Source organism: Phocoena phocoena, chromosome 2, assembly GCF_963924675.1.
Source record: "Phocoena phocoena chromosome 2, mPhoPho1.1, whole genome shotgun sequence".
Lineage (NCBI taxonomy): Eukaryota > Metazoa > Chordata > Mammalia > Artiodactyla > Phocoenidae > Phocoena > Phocoena phocoena.
The window spans coordinates 76,858,908-76,882,067 of NC_089220.1; the positions used below are offsets into that span (position 1 = coordinate 76,858,908).

Here is a 23,160-nt window from a genome sequence, read left to right on the forward strand (position 1 = left end):
CAGTGAGTAAAATTCCCCACAGATAGGTAAGGGATTTCATACACACACACACACACACACACACACACACACACACTTATATACAGTGTGTGTAAGATGTTTATTTTGCAAAGCTAAATATAAGTAATCTTAAGTAAATATTTTAAACAGTAAGTACAATTTACCTTATGAAATAAATGCTAAAATGGGCATATCCAGATGTATTCCTTGCCCATGACAGAATGGCATACCACTCAAAAAGTCAGCAACGTTCCCCCCAATATCCCTAGATCTCTTCAGTATCTACAACGGAGTATTTGAAAATTAAACCTTCCCAAACTTACAGTTTAGGCCTCTAAGCTTTAAGAGGGTGTGGTATAATAAAAACATCTATTTGGTCTTTGCCTTCCACTGGGACCTACAGTCCTTTGTTCCCTTGCCTGTTCGTGAACATTAGGCTCCTATGCCTTCATTCCCCCCTCATCCAGCTTAAATCCCATGGCCAATCTTTAGAATTACCCTATAATATACACCCTCAACTCCCTAACCCATTTTTCTTTGTCACACTCATTTTGCAAAGCCCCAACCCTGGTTAAATCCAACTCTCTTCCAAGTCTGGGCCTGTACCTGGCAGCCAAACTGGCTGGAGAAAAACATGACTTGCCAATGGGTCCCACTTTCAATTCACGAGCGCAGATCTCCAGTGGGGCCCTGCAGGCTGCCCGGCAATCGCACTCACTTCCCTGGTCCACCTGCTCTCCCACTCTCCCTGGGCGCTGCCTCCTTCCTCCTCAAACCTCCAAGCACCTTCTCTATCTTAAGAACTCTCCTCGAGCCTACTTCTTCCCCCAGCTAGCAGCCCGTTTCTCTGTTCCCCTTTATAGTAAAACTCCTTGAATAAGTTGTCTGTACTGCTATCTCCAAGTCCTTTTCTCCCATTCTCTTCCAACCTACTCCAAAGAGGTCCTCATCTCCATCGCTCCATTGAAGCTGCTCTTGTCAAGGTCACCAATAACCTTCATTCGTCATTCTTTCCTCCTGGAAATCCCTTGTGAAGTTGGCATTCAGGACACAACATTCTGTTGGTTTCCTCCTGTCTCACTGGTGGCTCCCTCTCAGTCTCACTCACGGGTTCCTTCTCTTCTGCCTGACCTGAGCACATGGGCTCAGTCCTTAGAACTCTTCTCTCTCCCTCTCAAGCCTTTATTTATCTCATCCAGTCTCATGTCGCTCAAAGACCACATATCAACGTGTGGATGACTCTCAAATTCTCATGTCTACACCAGACCTCCCTCCTGAACTCTGGACTCATATATTCAACCGCCCACTCAACATTTTCATTTTTGTATTGAAGAGGAAACTCAAATTTAACACGACTGAAAGTGATATCCTGATCTTGCCCTAAAAAAACTTCTGTATCCACAATCCTCCCCAACTCAACTGCTGGGAACTCCATCCTTCCATTTGCCCAGGATCATCTTTGACTCCCCTCTTTTCTCTTATTCCCAATCTTCAGTCCCGAGGGCTCTACCTTTAAAACAGGCCCAGAATCTGACATCTTCTATCAACCTTCATTGCTACCAGCCTGGTCCCAGCCACCACCAACTCTCTGTTTTTTTCTATTTAATTGTGGTAAAATATACGTAACATAAAATTACTCATTAGCAACATTTAGTACAACCATCACTATCTAGTTTCAGAACATTTTCAGGACTCTGAAAGGAAACCCCAGCCCCATCCTCTGTCCCAGCCCTGGCACCACTAGTCTGCTTTGTACCCTCAGCTCTTGACTGGGTCACCGTGAGCCTCTCGGCCGGTCTCCTCACTTCCTTATTTGCCCTGATCCCTCACCACAGCGTTCAAAGACTGAGTCAGATCACATCACAGCTTATCTTCAAACCTGCACCAAATGCTCATCTCGCTCGGAGGAGAAGCCCTGGCCCCGTGGAGAGAAGATGGCTTCTCGGACGTCTCCTCCTGCTTTCCTGGCCCCTCACTCTTCTCCAGCTGTACTGGCCTCCTCGTGATGCCCTGAACATCCCAACGCACACCCCTTCCTCGGGGCTTGCACCAGATGTTTCCTTTTCCTGGGAACATAACCCTTCCCCAGACCCGCACGGTTCCCGACCTCACCTCCTTCGGGTCAGTGTTCAAATGTCACTTTCTCAGTTAACATTCTTTTAAAACTGCCACCCTGGAACTCCTAATTCCCTTTACTTTGCTTGTATAATTTACTTAGATAAGTAAATTATAAGTAAAGTGTATAAGTAGATTTTTAAGTATATAAGTAAGTATGTTGTAAATATGCAAGCATTTGTTTTGCTTATAGCCTGCTTGCCCCACTCTCCTGCCGGAATGAAAGTTCCCTGGGCCAACATCTCTTTCTGTTTTGTTCTCTCTTGTCCCCTAATGCCTTCAACAATGCCTGATACCCAGTCAGTAACGTCTGTTGAATGAATGCGTGAGAGAGCAGCAGAGGGGCAGAAGTGGGTCGCTGCTGCCCTTATTCGACTAACTCCCTCTTCCCTGTGGTGGCCTGTGAAGATGGAAGGGGTGGCCATGCCACTGATCATGTAGAATCACTGGCCAAGGAGAGCATTGCCCAGAGGTCCCACACCAGGGCTTCTGTGGGGGAGGGGCACTGGTGGTGGCAGCTGTGACCTCCCTCTCTCACCTGTAACAAAACCCAATACCGTCTCTCCATCCTGGGGACTTGCCTAGGCCTCCTCCGTACCTGTTGTTGTCCACGTAGCGGATCAGCATGGGGTAGAAGGCATAGAGGTCTCTGCAGAGGACGGCAAACTCATCCAGAATGAGGAGCTCTGCCTCCTGGGCGTCCCCTTTGCTGTCGGCTTTCAGCTGCTCCTCTTCCTGCACGGTCTTCACAGCCTTCTTCTTCAGCTTCTCCAGAGTTGGGATGAAGTGGCTTCTTAGCAGGTCCGCCCTGGCTTTGCCGATGATTGGCTGGGCATACACTGTGTTTGCAAACAAAGGGCCTCCCCCTCATTTTGCATGTTATGACAATCGATGAAAGGAAAGAAGGGATACTCAAAGGTGAGGCTGTGCAAAGCCATCAACTCAGGATGGCACTTGCCCTTCCTCCATCCTCTGCTTGGCACTTCCATCTCATGAAGCCTCAGTTGCTGGGGGTGGGGGTGGAGCTACAGGAGAAGGTCTCTATCCCTGTTCTGCTTCTCTAGGCCATGGGGAAACCTTGCCACCCTTTAACTCTTCACGTATGGCGTTTGCTATAACTCTGAGCTCTTCATAACAGGCTATCTTGTTTCACTTTAGAGTACATTCATGTTGGTTTTGGCTCACTAGCTAGATTATAAACCTTTTATTCATAATAACCAACACTGTTAAAAATATATGGACCCAACCACAGTTCTCAGCCCCCAGGACTTGAGAACTGCCAACCTACTGCCTGGGGACTCCTCTGGGCCCTGAGAAAAGCCGAGAAACTACTATCATCTATGATAAACTGAGAGGCAGACTGGGGTGGCCACTAGAAGTCGATGAGCAGAAACAAGAGATCAGTGGGTCCTGGGACTATGGTTCCAGCCTTCTTGAAGAGAAAGAGAAAACTTACATGTCTCATCGAGTTTCTTAAATGGAATATCCTATTGGTCTAATCCATAATAAAGATGAGAATCAGAGTAATTATTTAAAGATAAGTGAAATAAAATTCTCAAGAGTCATGAACCATTCACAAAGTGCATTGATTGCGTATTTTGTGTATTTCAAAGGTTCTTTCATGTAGGGCGTTTCAACTGGAAACAGCCTATAATCCAGCACTTTTTCTTTTTGATGGCTCACGTTTCACACTCCAGCCTTCACCGGGCTGCATTTCTGCTCTGGATCTGGAATCGGAATGGCTGTTCCAGATATGGCTGATTTGAGGTTGCTATTTAAAATGGACTCTGTTTAGGCACCAGGAATGAAGTGGCCTAACTGAATGAGATCTGGGTTCACCTGTGACATAACAAGTCACGTTCAGTTCCCATCAGGGTGCTGTGACATCTTTCCACTGCACCTCTGGGGAAGCTAAGGGAGACCATCCTTCCATTACCTTCCTTCCCTTAATCCAGATTTAGAAATTAGAGCTCCTCAACAAACTGCCTTAGGGTTAACAATATTCCTGGGCTAATAGGTAAGAAAGGAACGCCAACTTTATCTACTCGTATGTTCCCAGGGGTCTATACTGTCTAGGAGCTATCAGTACCCAAAGTATTTATAATTTGAACTTCATTTCAGAGACAGGAAGGCGGTAGAAGTTTTCTTCCTTGGAATATCTGCTCATTTGTCCAGGAAGCTAATAGCTACCACTGATCCCACCACTGTGTTTTATGATTAGGAGATTGTAGGGGTGAAACAGCTATGGTCCATCAAAACCGCAGGTCCATCAAAGGCAATGACTTTGCTTTAGCTTCTGTCTTCTCAACTCTACTCTGACAGAGGACACTAAAATACTCATGGCCTCCTGACTGTGGAAAGTGTGGTCACTAATTTTCCAAGGCTCTCCTCTTTTGGAGTTGTTTCAGGAGCAGAAAATCAGCTAACAACATTCATTAAGAGCCTACTGCATGCAAGGAGGAATACAAAACAAGACGGAACTCCAAGTGAGGCTACTGTGAACCTAAGTTAGAGAGCGTCGTAGGAAGCATAAAGTGAAATACAAACGCTAGAAACTTACAGTACAGCCCAGATGGGAGTGAGTTTTGTACGTGTGGAAAACACGCAGGATCACTTACCGAGAAAATATGGACAATTATTACCGTAGGAGCAAATGGAATTCTTAAGTACCAAAAACAAATAAGCAATGATCATGGGAGTCGGGTAGAGTTTATCAAGAAGGGCTTCCTGGAGATTCGAGGGACCTGGATTAGCTGGGGAGTTAGGCAGGAGCATTTGCTCCAGGAAGCTCTACAGGGGAATAAGTCAATTCTTTTCACTGTTAAATAACAAAGTGCGGGGAGGGGGAATAGCTTAAAGACAGACTAAGAGAAGAAAAGAGAGTCCAGGCGTCTTGGTGCTGGGGCCGGGGCCGGGGCCGGGGAGGAAAGGCATGTGTGGTACCTGCAATGCGCTTCATCCAGGAGGCCTCATCGATGCCCAGGTTGTTGTTGATGATTTTCAGAATGTTGCCCAGGATGACGCTGAGGTGTTCAGAGGTGACCTTGGTGCACCAGGGCCCTGTGCTGGGGGGCAGGTGCTCGGGCCCCCGCTCCCACCAGTAGGACAGGTAGTTGCAGAGCATGGGTAAGATCACCTCGATGACGTGGGGCATCTCCGTGTACCGGGCCCCTGACTCGGCCAGGTCGTTGATTTCCTTCATCAGGCCTTCCAGCTGGGGGATGTCAGGGCACATCTCCTCCACCGTGTCTGGCATCCCCAGAACTGACCGAGAGGGTACAGGAAGAATAAAGGGACAGTAATTCAAAAGCACAAATAGTGCGACCTTCTCTCTCTCTGTTCACCCCTCCTTTGGTCTTTAGACATAATTTTCCACCCCAGAGCCTCAAACAAGAAAGCTCTGGATACAGGGGAGCTTTTGCTCTCCTGCTGCCTTTGTAAAGACTGAAGCTTCCAGAGGCTGGGTTATCTTCTAGATGTCATATTCAGGTTAGAACACTTAAACTGAATCTTAAAGGAGCATAACAGAGACATGGCTGAGGGACACTTCATAAGACTTCTCTGTGATACAGTCAGTCTCTTGCTTCTCCATCTTGGCCTCAGTGCATGCAGGAAAGGCAGGGCTAGGAGAAAAGCAACCCATCGGTGTTGAGTTGCCAGTTTGTGGTTGGGTCACCTGTGTCATGTCTGTACTGTTTCAAAAAGGAAAAAGAAACATCTTGCATCAGAGATTCTTTCAGCTGGACCAGAGGCAACACCTTCCATCCAGTTGAAATTTCGGGGAAGAAAACTTTGCACATACATTGATTTCTGCATTTACAAAAGAAGTTATCGATGACCTGAAGGAACCTTTGCCAAGACCTCTTGTCGTTCGCTTAAACCTTTTTGTTTCTGAAGGTTTATGTGCAAGGACTAGTGAGTCAGCCCTATCTCTTCCTCACACTGAGCGACTAAGGCCACTTCACTGAACGAGGACAGACAGGATGAGATGATGACAGAGTTCAACATTAAATGTTGTCAGATACAAGAATAGCAAAAAGAAGAAGCCAAGGGGATATGTGTCTTGTCCTTCTTAAGGCAAAAGACACTCTTTCCCTCCAAGACAGGAGGAGAGACCAGAAACATCCTGAGGTTCCTGACGGGTGAGACGGAAACAAGGGCTCTGAGTGGCAGGGCGGGGCATGGCTGAAAAGAAGCACAAGCAGAAAGCTCTGCAGAGCGTCCATTTATGTCATAGCCCCCAGGCTCCACCTGGGCCTGGGAGGCAGCTCATTGCAGACTCCACCTACAGGCCAAACTTCTCACAGTGGGGCCGAAGCATCAGACACCAGGGGGGCTAGGGAGTCAGAGAAGCAACAGGAAAATGTGGTGCATTTTAGATCCACTAGTGGAGCCTATTAGATCCACTAGAAGATTTGAGGAAATTCTTTTTGATATTAGGAGTAAAGTGTAAAGTTCTCATGAATTTCAAAGGACAAAGCAGAAACTTCAGATAAAATGTGACGTTTAGTGAATTGGGTTGTGCCTGCAGGCCCTTTGCCATGGGGTTACTGCTGGTGTGAAGTCTCTCTCTTTTCTAGATTTTAAGTCCATAGGAATGGAAGGGTTAATGAATAAGAGGCCACAGCAAATTCCTTGGCCTTTAGGAATATTGGCCAATTGAAGGGACTGTCTTGATTTCTGTCATAATTGTCCTGCCTGGAGCAGAGATCCAGAATAATCCTGGCTGCCTCAGTAGCTGTTACAAGTGGTTCTAGGAGATGGTGTGCAGCTGCCCGGTGATGGACGATTCGGAAGAGCCTCCCTGCTACGGAGCAGGCCCTGTGAGGCGCTAACACCCTTTCCCTGACTGTGATTTTCTGTTGCTATCGGTATGGCCTTTTGGCAGGTAGAAGGCTACAGATCTCTCTTCCTTGGAAGTTAGGAGTGAACCAGTGTCCTTTAAATCCAGACAATCCAAAAGGACTAGTAGCATGAAAGCCAAAGAACATCGAACTCCTATGATTTACAGCGTAAGGGAATTATAGAGGTTAGACACGATCCACCGCCAATGCTGGTCATTTGCAGAGAACAAGTCCAGCCTGTACCTTGCTGCAGAGCAGCAAGAATCGGGGGTGACATCAACATGGGGGTCTGGGGAGACTCTCACAAACAAAATCGTTTGACACATACAGTGTCAGAATCAATAGGTACGAACAGTACAGTCAAACATTCTACCGTCAAGCTCTGCACACAGAACAATGCCAACTGCCACAGATGCAACTGAAGTTTACAACTGTTTGTTGTAAAATTATACGTGAGAAGGCTCAGGGCGTGTGTGTGTTTAAATGTCACGCAGGGAATACATCATCATGGACACTTTTTTTTCCTACCTAAGAGAAACACAGAGCTGCTTGAGGTTGCTTCACTGGAGTCACTACAATGGCCTTTAAAAGTTATTTATGTGTAATTGGTCCTCGAGGGGAAGAAACATTTGTGATTTACGTGTTGTTTTGTTCTTCAAATGCCACATAATAAACCTGCAGAATGAATGCTGCTGAGTTATCGACCTGAAAAACAGCTCAGCTGGGTCCTATTAGAATCAGACACAAGAATGTAAGAGGGGACCATTAGAACACACTGGCCTTTCATCTGCTAGATCAATGGTTCTCAAAGTGAAATCCTCCCACCAGCAGTGGCAGCATCACCTGGAAACTTGTTAGGACCTTCAGCATCCAGACTTACTGAATTAGAAACTCTAGGGGTAGGACTTGGCATTCTTTAGCAAGCCTTTTGAATGATTCTAATACATGCTAGTGTCTGAGAACCACTGAGTTAGATTCCAAAGTAGTATTTTCTTCACCAAGCAGCTCTTCCCTCAAGAAGACAGCATCAGAGAGCACCGTCTCTGTAGTATAGGCAGACAGCTTACATGGAAACTGGACCTCCTTTCTCTCTGGTTGATTTTTCCAATAAGGATTTGGGAAGTAAACTGGCTGGTGAGTAGGATGTTTTGGTCAATCTAATATTCTGATTAATAGACCACTGCCACACACAACCAAAGATTTTATCTAGTTTTATCTAGCACATAACAGTATTAAACCTTTTCCAGTTTTTGGATGAGTCAGAAAATGCTCCAGGACATTACAAGATAGAAGAGTTCCTAATATGAGTAACTCTGCTGGCAAAACACCAACTGGTAATTAATAGAGATGCCCAACTGACTGAAGCCTTCATAAATCAGTTCATATTGTATTTCTCAACGAAAGACTCACATCATTTGTCACGTCACATCATCTGTCACATTCCTTTCCCTCCTTGGTCCCTCAGGCCACCTACTTTGTATAATGAATGAAGTCTACCTTCTCAGAGTCCATCAAGCCATCAGTCATTCTCTGGCTCCAGGCAAACCTGGTTATCCCAGAATAAATATTCGCGTACACTCTACTTTTCAACAGCCATACACACGGTCAGCATTCAGTCTTTGTTGATTCATTTGTTTTTTTAAAGATTTGATTTTATTTATTTTTAGCTGCCTTGGGTCTTTGTTACTGAGCACGGGCTTTCTCTAGTTGCGGTGAGCGGGGTCTACTCTTCCTTGCGGTATGCGGGCTTCTCATTGCTGCGGAGCATGGGCTCTAGGTGGGTGGGCTTCAGTATTGTGGCGTGTGGGCTCAGTAGCTGTGGCTCGCAGGCTCTAGAGCGCAGGCTTACCTCTGGGAGCTCAAGAGCAGAGTAGGTCTCTCTCTTTCCCAAGGTGCAAGCTCTATACGTTGGTGATACACAGACAGACACACACTTTTTCTTGAATCACAGTTGGAGCAGAATAAACGTATAAGTATCCAGCACTGTCATGACTGGACCCATGTCCCTCTGGAGTTGGGGAGCAACATTTTTGCTGGCTTTTGCCTACAGATGTCACAGCCCTTCCTCAACCTTGCCAAAGCCTGCTCAGTTGTTCAGCTCCTACTTTAGCTGCAAGATGTGACTCATTCGGAATCATGAGATGGCAGAGAAAAACAAGGTTGGAACTATATTTTTCCTAGTCCATGAAAGAGGAGGAAGGGTGAGATGAGGCTAAGGAGGTTGGGGAATTAACTGAGAGACTTCACGTGAGACTCTGGAACGTGGAGGCATCTTGGCAGTGCTTCTCTCTCGACGAGCTCTGAGAACACTAGTCTCCGCTGTATTCCAGCTCGGGAAGAGAACTTTAAACAGTCTTGTCTAAATTGTCCTGCTCATTCTTTCTGGGGCTCATGTGCTTCTTTTATCTGAAGTAATGAAAGCAAGTGAGAATAAAGCCACCAAGGCTTATTAGTACTCTGGATCCTTAGACGGAAAGAAGAGTGGTGACAGAGAAAAGTGTGACAGGAACCTTTCCTCTCCTAGAACCCTTAGGACCCATGATAGCTTGAAAAGGGGGCTTGAAGCAAATGGAATTGATGCACAGTCTAGTCATCTGCTGGCACTGTGTATCAATATTTTAAGAAAATACTGGTTCTGAATAGGATAGGTTCTGGTTAGAAATGGTTTACTATGATTTTTTGGGGTCTGTTTTTCTTAATATTGATCAGACCCATGGCGTGGTAATTTTTGCTTCATGTCGCATCAAATCATTGTAGTTCTTTCCAGTTGGAGTCCAAGCTTCATTCAAGGTTCCTGCTGGAAGCTCCTCTGTTCTAATCCATTGCCATTCAGCAGGATCACAATTCATCCATACATGGGGACTCTCTCTTCTACCCTCCAGAAGCAGGTTTACCACCTGCCTTGGATTCCAGTTCTCGGTTATCCTAGAAAAGGGGGTGGGAAAACTTTTCCTATAAAGGGGTCAGACAGTAAATATGTTAGCCATTGCAGGTCTGACAGTCTTTGCTGCCACTACTCAACCACAGTTGAAGGGGAACAGAATGGGCCACCCCCAAATATGCCCCTTTGGCAGAGGGGTTACTTTGAGCTGATTATTTTTAAGAAACTGCAGACCCAGGAGAGTGTCTGAAAACAGAGTTACTCTTTTGTAAGGAAAATCTGCATTTATAAAGAAAGTTTACCTTAGATACAAGTGCCTGTACCAGAAGAGAGCTCTTGCCCGAGATTACTTTTTCATCTGAAAGACTCACGTGCATGGCAGGGCAAACTGTTTACCAAATCCTTCCTCTTCTCGCTTTCCCATGAATTGCTACCCCCTTTGAAGCCTCAGACTCCGAACCCTTTCCTTAGATCAGGATGGTGTATAAGCCTCAATTGTTGGGCTGGCTTTTGAGTCTCATACCTTTGTGGGGCTCCCTTATGTACACATATGTACATAAGTAAAAGTTTGTTTTTCTCCTGTCATTCTTTTTTTAGTGGGGGGGTTCTCAGCCAAGAACGATGAAGGGTAGAGGGAAAATTATGTTTCCTCCCCTACACAGTGCTAAAGCAGCTGCAGACAACCTGTAAATGAGTGGGTGTGGCCATGTTCTAATAAAACACCATTTACAAAAATCAGTGGGCCAGATTAGGCCCGTGGCCAGAGTTTGCCAACCACTGTTCTAGAACTCAGTGCATCAACACTCCTGTCAAATTCTCTTTCTTGTAGAATTTCAGTTCCTTCTCGTGTTTTTCTCTGCTTTATTTTCCCCGAAGATGGAGAAAACGTGGTTATCATCCTTGGAAACACGGCCTGTCTGTGGACTTGAAGAGTGTAACGAGAGCTTCCCTGGTGGCGCAGTGGTTGAGAGTCCGCCTGCCGATGCAGGGGACGCGGGTTCGTGCCCCGGTCCGGGAAGATCCCACATGCCGCAGAGCGGCTGGGCCCGTGAGCCATGGCCGCTGAGCCTGCGCGTCCAGAGCCTGTGCTCTGCAACGGGAGAGGCCACAACAGTGAGAGGCCCGCATACCGCAAAAACAAAACAAAACAAAACAAAAAAAACCTGCCAAATTGTTAGGGGCTTCCCTGGTGGCGCAGTGGTTGAGAGTCCCCCTGCCGATGCAGGGGACACGGCTTTGTGTCCCGGTCCGGGAGGATCCCACATGCCGCGGAGCGGCTGGGCCCGTGAGCCATGGCCGCTGAGCCTGTGCTCCGCAACGGGAGAGGCCACAGCAGTGAGAGGCCCGTGTACCAGAAAAAAAAAAAAAAAAAAAAAAAAAGAGTGTAACGAGGTTATTAGTGTAGCTGTGCCCCTCCCACTGACACTCTGGAGAGGAACTGTAAAGGGCAGTCATATCCCCAGGTGCAGAAAGAGAACGGAGACCAGGGCAGACAGGAGAACCTGAATTTTTAGGATGCAGGGGATTTAGAAATCAACTACACTGTCTCCTCATTTTACAGAAGATGAAATCAAAGTCTAGCGCTAACAAAGTACTTGCCTGTGCCCACTTTTCCAGCAAGATGGAGACGTGCCACATGGTGCCAGTTCTGACCTCCCGGCCCCTCTCAGACCACGTGAACCAGCCACAGTGCTGCAGGCTGCCGTCCCTGCCTGCGTGGCCTTCCCTCCCGCCGCTTTCTTCAAGCACATCAGTGATGACCTCTGTGGGATGATACTTACTAGACCTCTCCCTGGGGGTTTTGGCGTTGAAGACTGAGAGTGGGTTGTAGCAGTCAAGGGTGGGCTCCAGGAAGGCCACTGGTATGGCAGCTGCCAGTGAGGCCAGGCATTCTCCGAGGGCAGGACGTTGCCTGGAAACAAAGAAGTCCATTTAGAAGTGGTGACAGCCCCATGCTGGCCCCATGCATTGGTGGGCCACTTCCCCATAGATGGCTCCCCTGGACAGCCTGGGCTCCAGGCTCAGCAAGGTTGCATGCTCTTCCCCCTCCCTCACCTTTCTCTGGACACTAACCAACGGTTTACAATGGTCTCACTCCCTGGTACCTAGTTCTTAAGCAACTAAGGTGATATAATACACTGTGTAGCTTTGTTCTTCTCTCCCAGCATCTCTGAGAGCAAGTTTTGCTGGCATCCAAATTGAATCGGATCTTCCTGGTTCCCAGAATGTTTTGAAATCTTCTGTGTAATTTCTCTGTGTCTGTTCCCTGTGACTGGAGCTTGTGTCCACCAGTGGGAACAGTAGATAATGGGCCAAAAGCACCAATAAGACACAAAACTAAAAGCCTGTTTTGCGAGAGAAACGACAGGTCCTAAAACACATTGCTTGATTTAGACGAAAGAGCTCCAACACCTATTACTTCTCTTTTTTTCCACAAACATTTGTGTGTCCACCATGTATTAAGCTCTGGCTTTTAAGTCCTTCTGTGAAATAAGCAATCAGTCAAAAACAAAATGCTGGACTTCCCTGGTGGCGCAGTGGTTGAGTCCGCCTGCCGATGCAGGGGACGCGGGTTCGTGCCCCGGTCCGGATGGATCCCACATGCCACGGAGCGGCTGGGCCCGTGAGCCATGGCCGCTGAGCCTGCGCATCCGGAGCCTGTGCTCCACAACTGGAGAGGCCACAACAGTGAGAGGCCCGCGTACCGCAAAAAAAACAAAAAACAAACAAAAAAACCCCCAAAATGCTTGGGATTCCTAGTTCAGATTTGTATAGGATTGGCCAAAAGCCCGAACGAACTTTTTGGCCAACCCAATCGTTCTCCGGCTGAGAGGCGTTGTGCTCCTTGCAGGATAACCAAGGCTGCAAGAATAACGGATGGGAACCAGCCCACCAGCTGGTCAAAGCAGAGCTAGTACTGAAATAGTGCTTCCCCCTCGCAGACCTGGGCTTAGCCTTGGAGTTGTACTTTCTAACCCCGCAGGTCCTTTCTGCTAGTGAGATGACACAGTGATAGTGCTGGCTAGAAGGGCCCCATATGGGGGCTGACATCTATTGCTTTCTGATGAATGGGAGACCAGAGCCATCTGGTTTCCACCCATCAATATCTTTTCTCTGCCACTCACTGGCATTCAATCACAGACAGACTACATGCCCGCCTTGTGAGTTACACAAGTGATGTCAGTTCCCAAACAAGGGGAAAAATGTCTTCAAATAAACCAATAATGTGAGTCCTTTGTTAGACTGTGATACAAAGATATCTAATGGAAAATGCAGACAGTAGGTCGATAATGAAGAGTTGGAAGGGCTTACAGGGTTCAGGCTTACAGGATTGTTGCCCTCCTCTGTGACTGGTAACTCAAACTGAGCGTGGATACTGTGTATATGAAGCCCAGTAGCAGAAGCTTTGGGAGTGGAGGGTGTCAGGCTGCATCTTGGGGGATGTTACAGAATCATCGTGGAGAAAACCGCCAGGTAGAGAGGGCACACTTGGAGTCAAGAGCAAACAACCTACTACTGCAATTCTGTGGAAACAGGAAGGCATTCAGTTCTCGGGGTTCCCTTTAGCTCCCACCAAAACCCAAACCTAAGACCGCATTAACTACCTTTCACTACGACAACAGCCAACAATTCCAGCAGCACCAAGAAGAAAGAATGTCAAAGCTGCAGGGTCTCTGGATGGGATAACAAGCATTTACTATGGGGCAAGGCAGGGGGCTGGCTAGGGGAGTCACTGTTTACTGAGGGGTGAGGTAGTCCTAACCTTGGCCTTTGGCTTCCAGGTGGTGAAATGAATGCGGGAAGGAAACATAGAACCCTGATGCAGTATGACAAAATAACATGTCTTTATGGTCTAATTATAAGGATTAAAATCAACCTGCAACTTCATTATAGCACACAGGAAGATACACATTTGAGCTGGATTAAAAATGTGATCTTAACTGGTCCTGAAAAACTGATTTGACAGGACTATTTGGGGTAGAATCAGGAGCTAGCCTGGGGGTTCACAGAACTGCTCTGCTTGAGATGCCAGAGGAATCTACTGGACCAGAGAGAGGAAGGAGGGAGAGGGTGGGTGAGTGCATCGGTAGAAAGCTGTGTGTCCCTTGGAATCCCCACACAATCTCAGCCAAGTTAGCAAACTTATGAAAAATGAGATCTTTTCATTACTTTCAAAGACAATTAATATATATGGTTTTATTCCTTATCTTGTATCTTCTTCTTGGGCTCAGCTTTTAGGGGACCAGCTGACAGTTTATTTGGCCATGAAGTATTTGAGCAGATAACTTTCAAATTAGCCTCTAGCAAGCAAGAATGCCCTCAACCGGACAAGCAGCTCTCAGCTAACAGCACAGCCTTGTCCTTCCGTGGAAGGTCTGACTGTTAACTCGCCCCATCCAGGTCTGCTCTGGAGACAGAGCAGCAGCCCCCCCTGGGCCCTGTGTGTGCTGCCCGGCTCCATTTGGAGGCTGCATCAGTGGTGGAGGGAGAAAGCAGGGGAAGCAGTGGGGCTGTGGAGACCGCAGAGACCAGGCCTCCTCTCCGGGAAGCTTTGCAAAGCTGCTTCACCTCTGAGCAGGCCCTGGCCAGGCCTGTTCTCCCACCTCCCCTTCTCTTCACCCCTTCTTCCCCCATCCCCTCCCTTCTTTGCTATGCTCACGGTGGTGGTGGAGAGGCATGAGAAGAGGCCAACACCCTCAGGGACAGCTGAGCAGAGTGAGGGCCTGTACGCATCAAACATGAGGACACACAGGGGCTGTTTTTTCAGTCAACATTCTCTGCATTTTAATCAACCCCAGGGGCCAGCCAGTGAGGAGAGATACCCCATTTCCTCTCACTAGTCTTGCCTTTTGAGGAGGAAAAGGAAATAAAGAGTTAAGTTACGAAAGGAAAGAAATACAAGCCCAGGAGTCTGTCAATTAACGTTCCTGGCTGTGAAATACCAGAGTGAATGACCTTGGTCTTCCAGGTCCAAGGGGGACTGAGCCTGGCAAAGGCCTGCTGTTAAAATGCTTCTCGGATCATTAGTGCCCCCCGCCAGGGGGCAGTGTGGGTATAGACCAAGCAGAGCAAGGGCTACAGAAACAGTTCCATGGCAACTAAAGGATCTACTGGAAGAGTTTATCAGTGGATAGAGAAACTCACTCTCCCCCTACCCACCCACCCCCTGCCTTAGCTCTTATTGCCTAGAACAGTATTTTTCATATACTTGGTCAATGCTGACAGACTGAAGACGGTTCAATTTACTTTTTTTTAGTTGAAGTATAGTTGATTTAGACGGTTCAATTTACTTTTTTTTAGTTGAAGTATAGTTGATTTAGACGGTTCAATTTACTTTTTTTTTAGTTGAAGTATAGTTGATTTAGACGGTTCAATTTACTTTTTTTTTAGTTGAAGTATAGTTGATTTAGACGGTTCAATTTACTTTTTTTTAGTTGAAGTATAGTTGATTTAGACGGTTCAATTTACTTTTTTTTTAGTTGAAGTATAGTTGATTTAGACGGTTCAATTTACTTTTTTTTTAGTTGAAGTATAGTTGATTTAGACGGTTCAATTTACTTTTTTTTTAGTTGAAGTATAGTTGATTTAGACGGTTCAATTTACTTTTTTTTTAGTTGAAGTATAGTTGATTTAGACGGTTCAATTTACTTTTTTTTAGTTGAAGTATAGTTGATTTAGACGGTTCAATTTACTTTTTTTTTAGTTGAAGTATAGTTGATTTAGACGGTTCAATTTACTTTTTTTTTAGTTGAAGTATAGTTGATTTAGACGGTTCAATTTACTTTTTTTTTAGTTGAAGTATAGTTGATTTAGACGGTTCAATTTACTTTTTTTTTAGTTGAAGTATAGTTGATTTAGACGGTTCAATTTACTTTTTTTTTAGTTGAAGTATAGTTGATTTAGACGGTTCAATTTACTTTTTTTTTAGTTGAAGTATAGTTGATTTAGACGGTTCAATTTACTTTTTTTTTAGTTGAAGTATAGTTGATTTAGACGGTTCAATTTACTTTTTTTTTAGTTGAAGTATAGTTGATTTAGACGGTTCAATTTACTTTTTTTTTAGTTGAAGTATAGTTGATTTAGACGGTTCAATTTACTTTTTTTTTAGTTGAAGTATAGTTGATTTAGACGGTTCAATTTACTTTTTTTTAGTTGAAGTATAGTTGATTTAGACGGTTCAATTTACTTTCTTTTTAGTTGAAGTATAGTTGACTTAGACGGTTCAATTTACTTTCTTTTTAGTTGAAGTATAGTTGATTTAGACGGTTCAATTTACTTTTTTTTTAGTTGAAGTATAGTTGATTTAGACGGTTCAATTTACTTTTTTTTAGTTGAAGTATAGTTGATTTAGACGGTTCAATTTACTTTTTTTTTAGTTGAAGTATAGTTGATTTAGACGGTTCAATTTACTTTCTTTTTAGTTGAAGTATAGTTGATTTAGACGGTTCAATTTACTTTCTTTTTAGTTGAAGTATAGTTGATTTAGACGGTTCAATTTACTTTTTTTTTAGTTGAAGTATAGTTGATTTAGACGGTTCAATTTACTTTTTTTTAGTTGAAGTATAGTTGATTTAGACGGTTCAATTTACTTTTTTTTTAGTTGAAGTATAGTTGATTTAGACGGTTCAATTTACTTTCTTTTTAGTTGAAGTATAGTTGATTTACAATGTAACAGGTGTGAAGCAGAGTGATTTGGTGTATGTATACATTCTTTTTCAGATTTGTTTCCACTATAGGTTACTACAAGATATTGAATATAGTTCCCTGTGCTCTACAGTAGGTCTTTGTTGTTTATCTATGTTATATATAGTGGTGTGTATCTGTTAATCCCAAATTCCTAATTTATCCCTCCCTTCCGCCTTTTCACTTTGGTTCAATTTGTATTTCAGTTCTTGTTACTTCCTAAGTTGACCTCTCAATTTTATTTCCATGGACTGGGACCTTGCTTCTCAACTGTCTATCATCCGGGACACAGGCAGAGACAAAGTCATCATGGTAATAATAATTATGCCTGCACATATCTGGTGCTTTGCAATTTTGAAAGTTCCTTCATGTAAATTCCAGAGGATGCTAAGGAGAGGAAGCAACACGTAGCACAGGGGCAGAAAGTGGAGGCAGAGCAAGGTCCTAGATAGAAATACTAGTAATCTCAGTGGTTTAGGAAAAGCCATGTTTGATCAGAACAAAACTGGTCAAAGGGGGCAAAGCAGGAAGGAAGATATAAACATTTCTAAAGTGTGAAGGCAAAAATAAAGTTTTAATTTGAAATAAAATGGAGAGTCAATGCTCAATGCAGTTAATTACAAAACTTAGTTTTCTTGATGCACCCCCATCAAATGCTCTATCAATTAATCAAAGTATATCCAGCAAAGTATGGACCAAATCAAGTGAAGATGCTGAAACTGAAACATTCTTTCAAGACCTAGAGCAGAGTGTAGACATCATTGGAAGTGAATATGGGGATTTTGAGGAGCCCAGGAAAGGAGTTTTGCTTGAAACGATGAGACTTAAGGGTGTGAGCAGGCCCTGGGAGACCTGTTGGACGTGTGTGGGACTCAGGTTCCATCCTGCAGAGTGGCAGGCAGGACCAGAGTAGGAAGGAGTGTGCATGCCATCTGCCATAACTATGACCTGGACGCCTGGCCTGGAGAACCAGTGGAGGTGACGTAGAGTGAAAGAGTGGGAAGTAACCTGTTTTGTCGCTGCTGCCTCAACTCCTCTAAAGTAGAGAAGAAACATACATTAAATCACTAAGCAAAAGGCCTATTCTATAGGATGCACCAAGAATTTCACCAACCTCTTATCTGCATCAGCTGTTTACTTTGGTTGAGGAAGGACACCAAAGGATAAGGGTGGATGACTCCTAGGGCTAAAGGCACCGCTGATACAGTGAGAAAGAGTTAGTTCTCAGTCAGCCTCTAGGTTTTGAAGCTGCCTGATGTTTCAGCCCTGTCCACTCTCCTCCACTGAACACACATACACGCACATGCATACATGCATCATACATGCACAGTACTCCTTTCCCTTCTTGAGAACTAGAAATGTACCTAATGACCAAGAAATAGATGAGAAATAGAGTTCAGAGGAAGAATTGTCCAGGAAAACCCAGAAAACTTCTCTCTACCTTCACAGAATATAAGAAGAGATATTAACACGGAGATAGTTTCAGAAAAGAACAATTAGCTAAAACTTACTGAGGAGAAAATGAGAGATGTGGGAGGTTAAGGAAAAAGCCAATAAATACACATAATTTCGCTCTTTGAACAACAGCTAAGACAAAAAACCCAACAACAATATAATAAAATGAAAGACTTGTTAAATAAATGAGGACCTAATTCTGAAGACGGAGGGGGCATATTAAGTTCTGAGAAGAAGTGCAGGGGCTGATACAGAAAGGCCAACCCTGGGACACGGTAGTAGTGAAGTGAATGAGCTTCAAGACCAAAGAAAGAACCCAGTGAGCAGCAGCTTCTCCCCTCCCACGGCGAAGTCACGTGTGTGGGGAACAAATTACCGGATCCAAGGAACACACACTGTCAGAACACAAAGAAGCAAAGGCTATACACTTCCGAGGAAGGAGAATTATGACCACGGAAACTGTTCACATATAAAGTCAAAGGATGATAGTCCAAAATATGCAAAGACTCAAGAGTAGGGCTCTTACAGAAGCAACTACATATGATGAATCTGGCCAACCAAGAGATAAATCAGGGCTTCCCTGGTGGCGCAGTGGTTGAGAGTCCGCCTGCCGATGCAGGGGACGCGGGTTCGTGCCCTGGTCCGGGAAGATCCCACATGCCGCGGAGCGGCTGGGCCCGTGAGCCATGGCCGCTGAGCCTGCGCGTCCGGAGCCTGTGTTCCGCAACGGGAGAGGCCACAACAGTGAGAGGCCCGCGTAACGGGGAAAAAAAAAAAAAAAAAAGAAATCAAAATAAGAGTTTTGGAATGGGAAAGTCACAGTTCAAGAGGATTGGCTACACACTGAATCATTTAAATACAAACCAAGGTAAACAACTCAAGGAACATTAGTTCTAGAATATTCCAAAATAAAATGTACGTGTTATAAGGAATTACATAGCAAAAAAGGAAAGGAAGAAAGGATAGGAAGTAGCTAGAAATGTAAATGTACTAAACTTGCTAATCTTTTTTAAAGTAGAGAATTAATGATGATTTTATGTAAATGATAAATTAAAAATATGAGTTGTATGATAAAGAAATTCAGTTTTTAGTTTCATCCAACAAGACAAAGTTGCAAAGCAACATTACGATCTAACATGTGTAAAAACTTACACATGTAGAAAACACCTGGAACGGTATACACCAAACTGTTACTAGGTGGGGTGGTCTGGGGTGAAGAAAACAGCAGACTCTTAACTTTACATATGTCTGTACTGTTTGATTTCTTTTTTGAATAAGTATGTCTTACTTTCACAATACAAGAGAAAATAAACAAATAAAAGTCACTAATGGTGGCAGCATCACAACTCGCGGATTTTAAATCTTTATTTCCTTAGTTGTTTCATTAACTAATGGAGAGACAACAGGGGCATATTTGATCTAGGGGCTTCTTCAAGCCTGGCTTTCTACCTGTGTGGAGTATAGAACACAGGCACCAATATTTACGGCGCTGTGAGTATATGAATAAAATATAAAAAGTCATATGAAGAAGAGTCTTTTTCTGGTCTGACATTTCAGAGTTGACCTTTCTTTGAATTTTTTTCTTTTTTAAAAAGAGAATAATGCATAAGCTTTTCAAAAAATTGTGTAAAGAAACACATACACATATAGATGTAGGTATATACGCACATAGAAACTGACAGAATAAGAAAAGATACTGAGAAAATATTCACAAATGCTTAATGAAAGTAAAGATACCTTCCCTAAGTGAAATTCTGTATTAAACAGAAAAAATTTTATTCAGTTTCTTGTTGATTTGGTATAAAATATGGTTATGACTTTTGTCTGCCCAGTTCCTATTAAAGGATAGAACTATTTATCTATATTTCATGTAAAACAATAAGGAAAGCTACATAACTCTAAGGAATTAAAATCATAATCAAAATAAATTAGGCATTAGTTCTCCAGTTGATTTCTTGAACTCTAGAAGCTACTTAAAAGCAGTAGTTATGACGAGATAGACATTTCTTCAACATTGTTTGGTTATCAGCACATGATTTCAAGTCATCAGTTCTTGAGTTCTTGAAGGAGCCCAAGTCTTGTCTTTACTTTATTGAGAAATTGCAATTAGAATTTATGTAAGTTTCGATGTGAAATGGGGATTTACCATCGGCTTGTTTGTAAAGGTATCATAAACTGAGGAGGCTCATGGAGCGTGGATACCAAGGGGATGTTTAGATTAAATAATTTTAAGCACAGATCAAAATCCTTCAGTATCGTTGACTAAAAAGGCAGAAAAGGGAAAAAACGTCTTCCAAGGACAAGACTAAGTCTAGGGTCTGGCTAACACTGTGTTTATCTTCCTGATCTTCCCCGTGGATGTAAACAGAACCACACAACACACGGCATTTGATGGTGAAAAGCAGGCGGTCACCGAAGGCCTCCATCGCTCCAGGCAGGGTAGTGAGTAGAGCAGGAACCTAGGCACCTCAGCAAATCTGCCTGTTCAGACTCAACACCATTGAATAGCATTTCTGCTTCCAAAGTGTGGACTTGTCTAAAACTATAGCTAATGTGACAGCCGAGAATGGTAAAGGTCCAGGGCTGTATCACACAGAAACTCATTAAACACTAAAGCAACCGCCTCACGTCCCTTGAGCTTCTCAGCAAGCTTTAACCACAGGGACTCTGGAGGCTATTTGGAAACTGTGATTATGAAAAAAGAGACATTTCTTCGACATTTTTTTGGCCACCAGCACATGGTTTAGCTTGGCTATATTGCTGCTCCAGCCACATACATTCTGCAGCTATCGCCAGGGAAGTCATACATCTCAGAAGCCTCATTAACACATTTTGTACTGCCGTAAACATTTCATACCCGAGGCTCAAAATCACCAAGCCATTTCAGTGAGCATTTCGCTTTTGCTGGATTGAAAAGATGCTGTTGTTAAATGTTTAAAGACTTAAGTGACACATTCAGCCTGAATGTGTTAGCCTCTTTTGTTCGCTAATTACCTTTCAACATAGATGTTCTTTCCTGTCCCAAGGGAGTAGAGGCTGCACAGTATATGGTAGCATGAAATCTGCACGTCACCCACTGAAAAGACCAAACAAGAGCTGTCATTCCTGTTCATCAATCCCAGTGGCCCACCTCCTGCACACAGAAAGGGTCTGCAAACAGGAAACACGTGGTGGCATCACCTAAGAGCCAAAGAGCTCTCTTTCTCTCTTTTTAACAAATATAGCCCCTCTCTACTCAAATGCCAGTTGCTGAACTGGGAGAGGAAACACCAACAGAAAAACACCCTCCATTGAGCTATCCCAATTCCTTTGTAGGACTCCTGATACAGATCACATTGCTTCTCGGGGAAAGGAATCATTTGACCAATGAGTCCTTCCATATGGGTATTTATTTCCCCCTCCAACAGAGGGAGACGCTGTAATCAAATTTTATCCAGAGCACTATCTCCTTCTTTTGAAAGGAAGAGTGCAAGAAATCAAAGAAGTTTGAATGAGCTTTTTATTCCTTTCTTAGGGAGATATGTACAATGTCCCTACCTCTGCAGAGACAGAGCAAAATTCCTCATGTCCACCTGTTCCAAGTTCTCTGATGTTTTTCAAAAGGTAATTCAACTGTATCACGATTTTGCCGTGTTTCCCAAGGGAACGGCATGTTTCGCTTAGGAACTTAATGGGCAGGCTATGTGCCTCTATTAATGTATGGAACTCACGATAAGACTGGAACCAATTTAACATAAAGAGAACTAATTTAATTTTTAATTTTTCAACAAGGAAGTGCATTGTGTCCATGACACAGAATAGTGAGTTTCAATGTTCTCCTACCTGTCCCCCTAACCCCATGGAAATAACTGATTTTCCCTGTCGAAGGCTATGGAAGACACAGCCTCAGCTACTGACAACTGGTTAAACTAATTAAATCTTGTGCCACCATTTAAAGTGTGAAACTGAAGCTTGGTGGCAGTATAAGAGGGCTGGACATGGTACCAAATGCAAACGAAAAGAAAACCAACCAACTACAGTCTTCTTCTGGAGGCTTAGACAATGAAATGTTAGCAGCTTCTCTTTGCTCCTGGTATCCAATGAATACATTAAAGCTTCTTTACAGGAAAATTGGTGGTCTGGGAGCAACCTATATCTCTTGCTGGATTTCTCAGATAACCTATTCAAATTAAGTGAGAACACAATGGCTGAGAGCTAAACCAGTGGGTGGAAAAATGTGGTCCTGAAAAACAGTGGGAAAAGATGAAATATCATATACTCAAATTTGGGCATTTCTTCCCCTCCAAGAGTCTATTACTTCATTTTTAAATCTAAGAAGGAAAAAGTGTGGAAGAGTTATCTCTACTCTGTCCTCAAGGTCAGCCTAAGGGAGTGAGCCACACACTTCCTACTGATCCGTGGCCTGATGCACATGGATCCATGACGGACAGCAGGCTGACTCACAGAGTAAATCCACCCCGAACTGATGCTGAGCCATGTGCTCAAAGATGGACTTCAGGATGGGCAGCAGGGCCACCGTGGTGTAGTTTATATTCTGAGAGACGCCTTTAATCTGCGTTCTGGAATGGGTAAACTTGCCGAGCTTCAGGTTTTCTGAAGTCTTCTCTAAGTCTTCGGCTGCATTTTCAAAGAATGCTCGTAACCCGGCCTTCACCAGCTCTGAGCCTGACTTCATGACTGTCCTGTAAGCAAACAGTGTTCAAAACCAGAAGCGTAATCTGAATCTTTGGCCAACCCCCTTCTTGAGACTGGTGGCTTGCAGTGCAACCCGGGCAGACATTTGACACCCCACTCACCTGGAAGACGCCCAGTCGGGAGAAATGGAGAGAGTGGTTATTAGCATCCAAAAAGAAACTGGGATCCACAAGCCCAAAGGGCGGGGGGCGGGGCCAGCAACTGGAAGGCATGCTTGATTTCAGGGAATGACTGCTCAACTCTTAGGAAATGGCAGGACGACTTAGAAAGAAACTGATATTGGTCACCTGCTATCTATATAATATTGCGGCTGGCTACATTCTTCTGCAAATATCTAATTAAAAGGAGGGCGAGGGGAGCTTTTCTTGCAGCTCCACATGGGCTCAGCAACTTTCATAAGGAAATATTAGCTCTCCTATTATATTTCTAATAATATTAGAAATATTAGCTCTCCTGTGATGTAGGACCTCTTAGAGAGAGAGAACA

General features: G+C 44.2%; 1 protein-coding gene across 1 annotated transcript in view; it reads right to left on the reverse strand.

Moving 5' to 3' along the window:
- RYR3 (ryanodine receptor 3) overlaps positions 1-23,160 on the reverse strand; it is a 374,244-nt gene that overhangs the window by 63,646 nt on the left and 287,438 nt on the right. The window contains exons 63-67 of the mRNA XM_065871700.1: positions 22,423-22,661; positions 20,974-21,055; positions 11,622-11,752; positions 5,059-5,379; positions 2,714-2,954 (exon numbers count right to left, since the gene is read on the reverse strand). Of these exons, the coding sequence (XP_065727772.1) occupies positions 2,714-2,954; positions 5,059-5,379; positions 11,622-11,752; positions 20,974-21,055; positions 22,423-22,661 (1,014 nt within the window). The remainder of the gene's footprint in view (positions 1-2,713; positions 2,955-5,058; positions 5,380-11,621; positions 11,753-20,973; positions 21,056-22,422; positions 22,662-23,160) is intronic.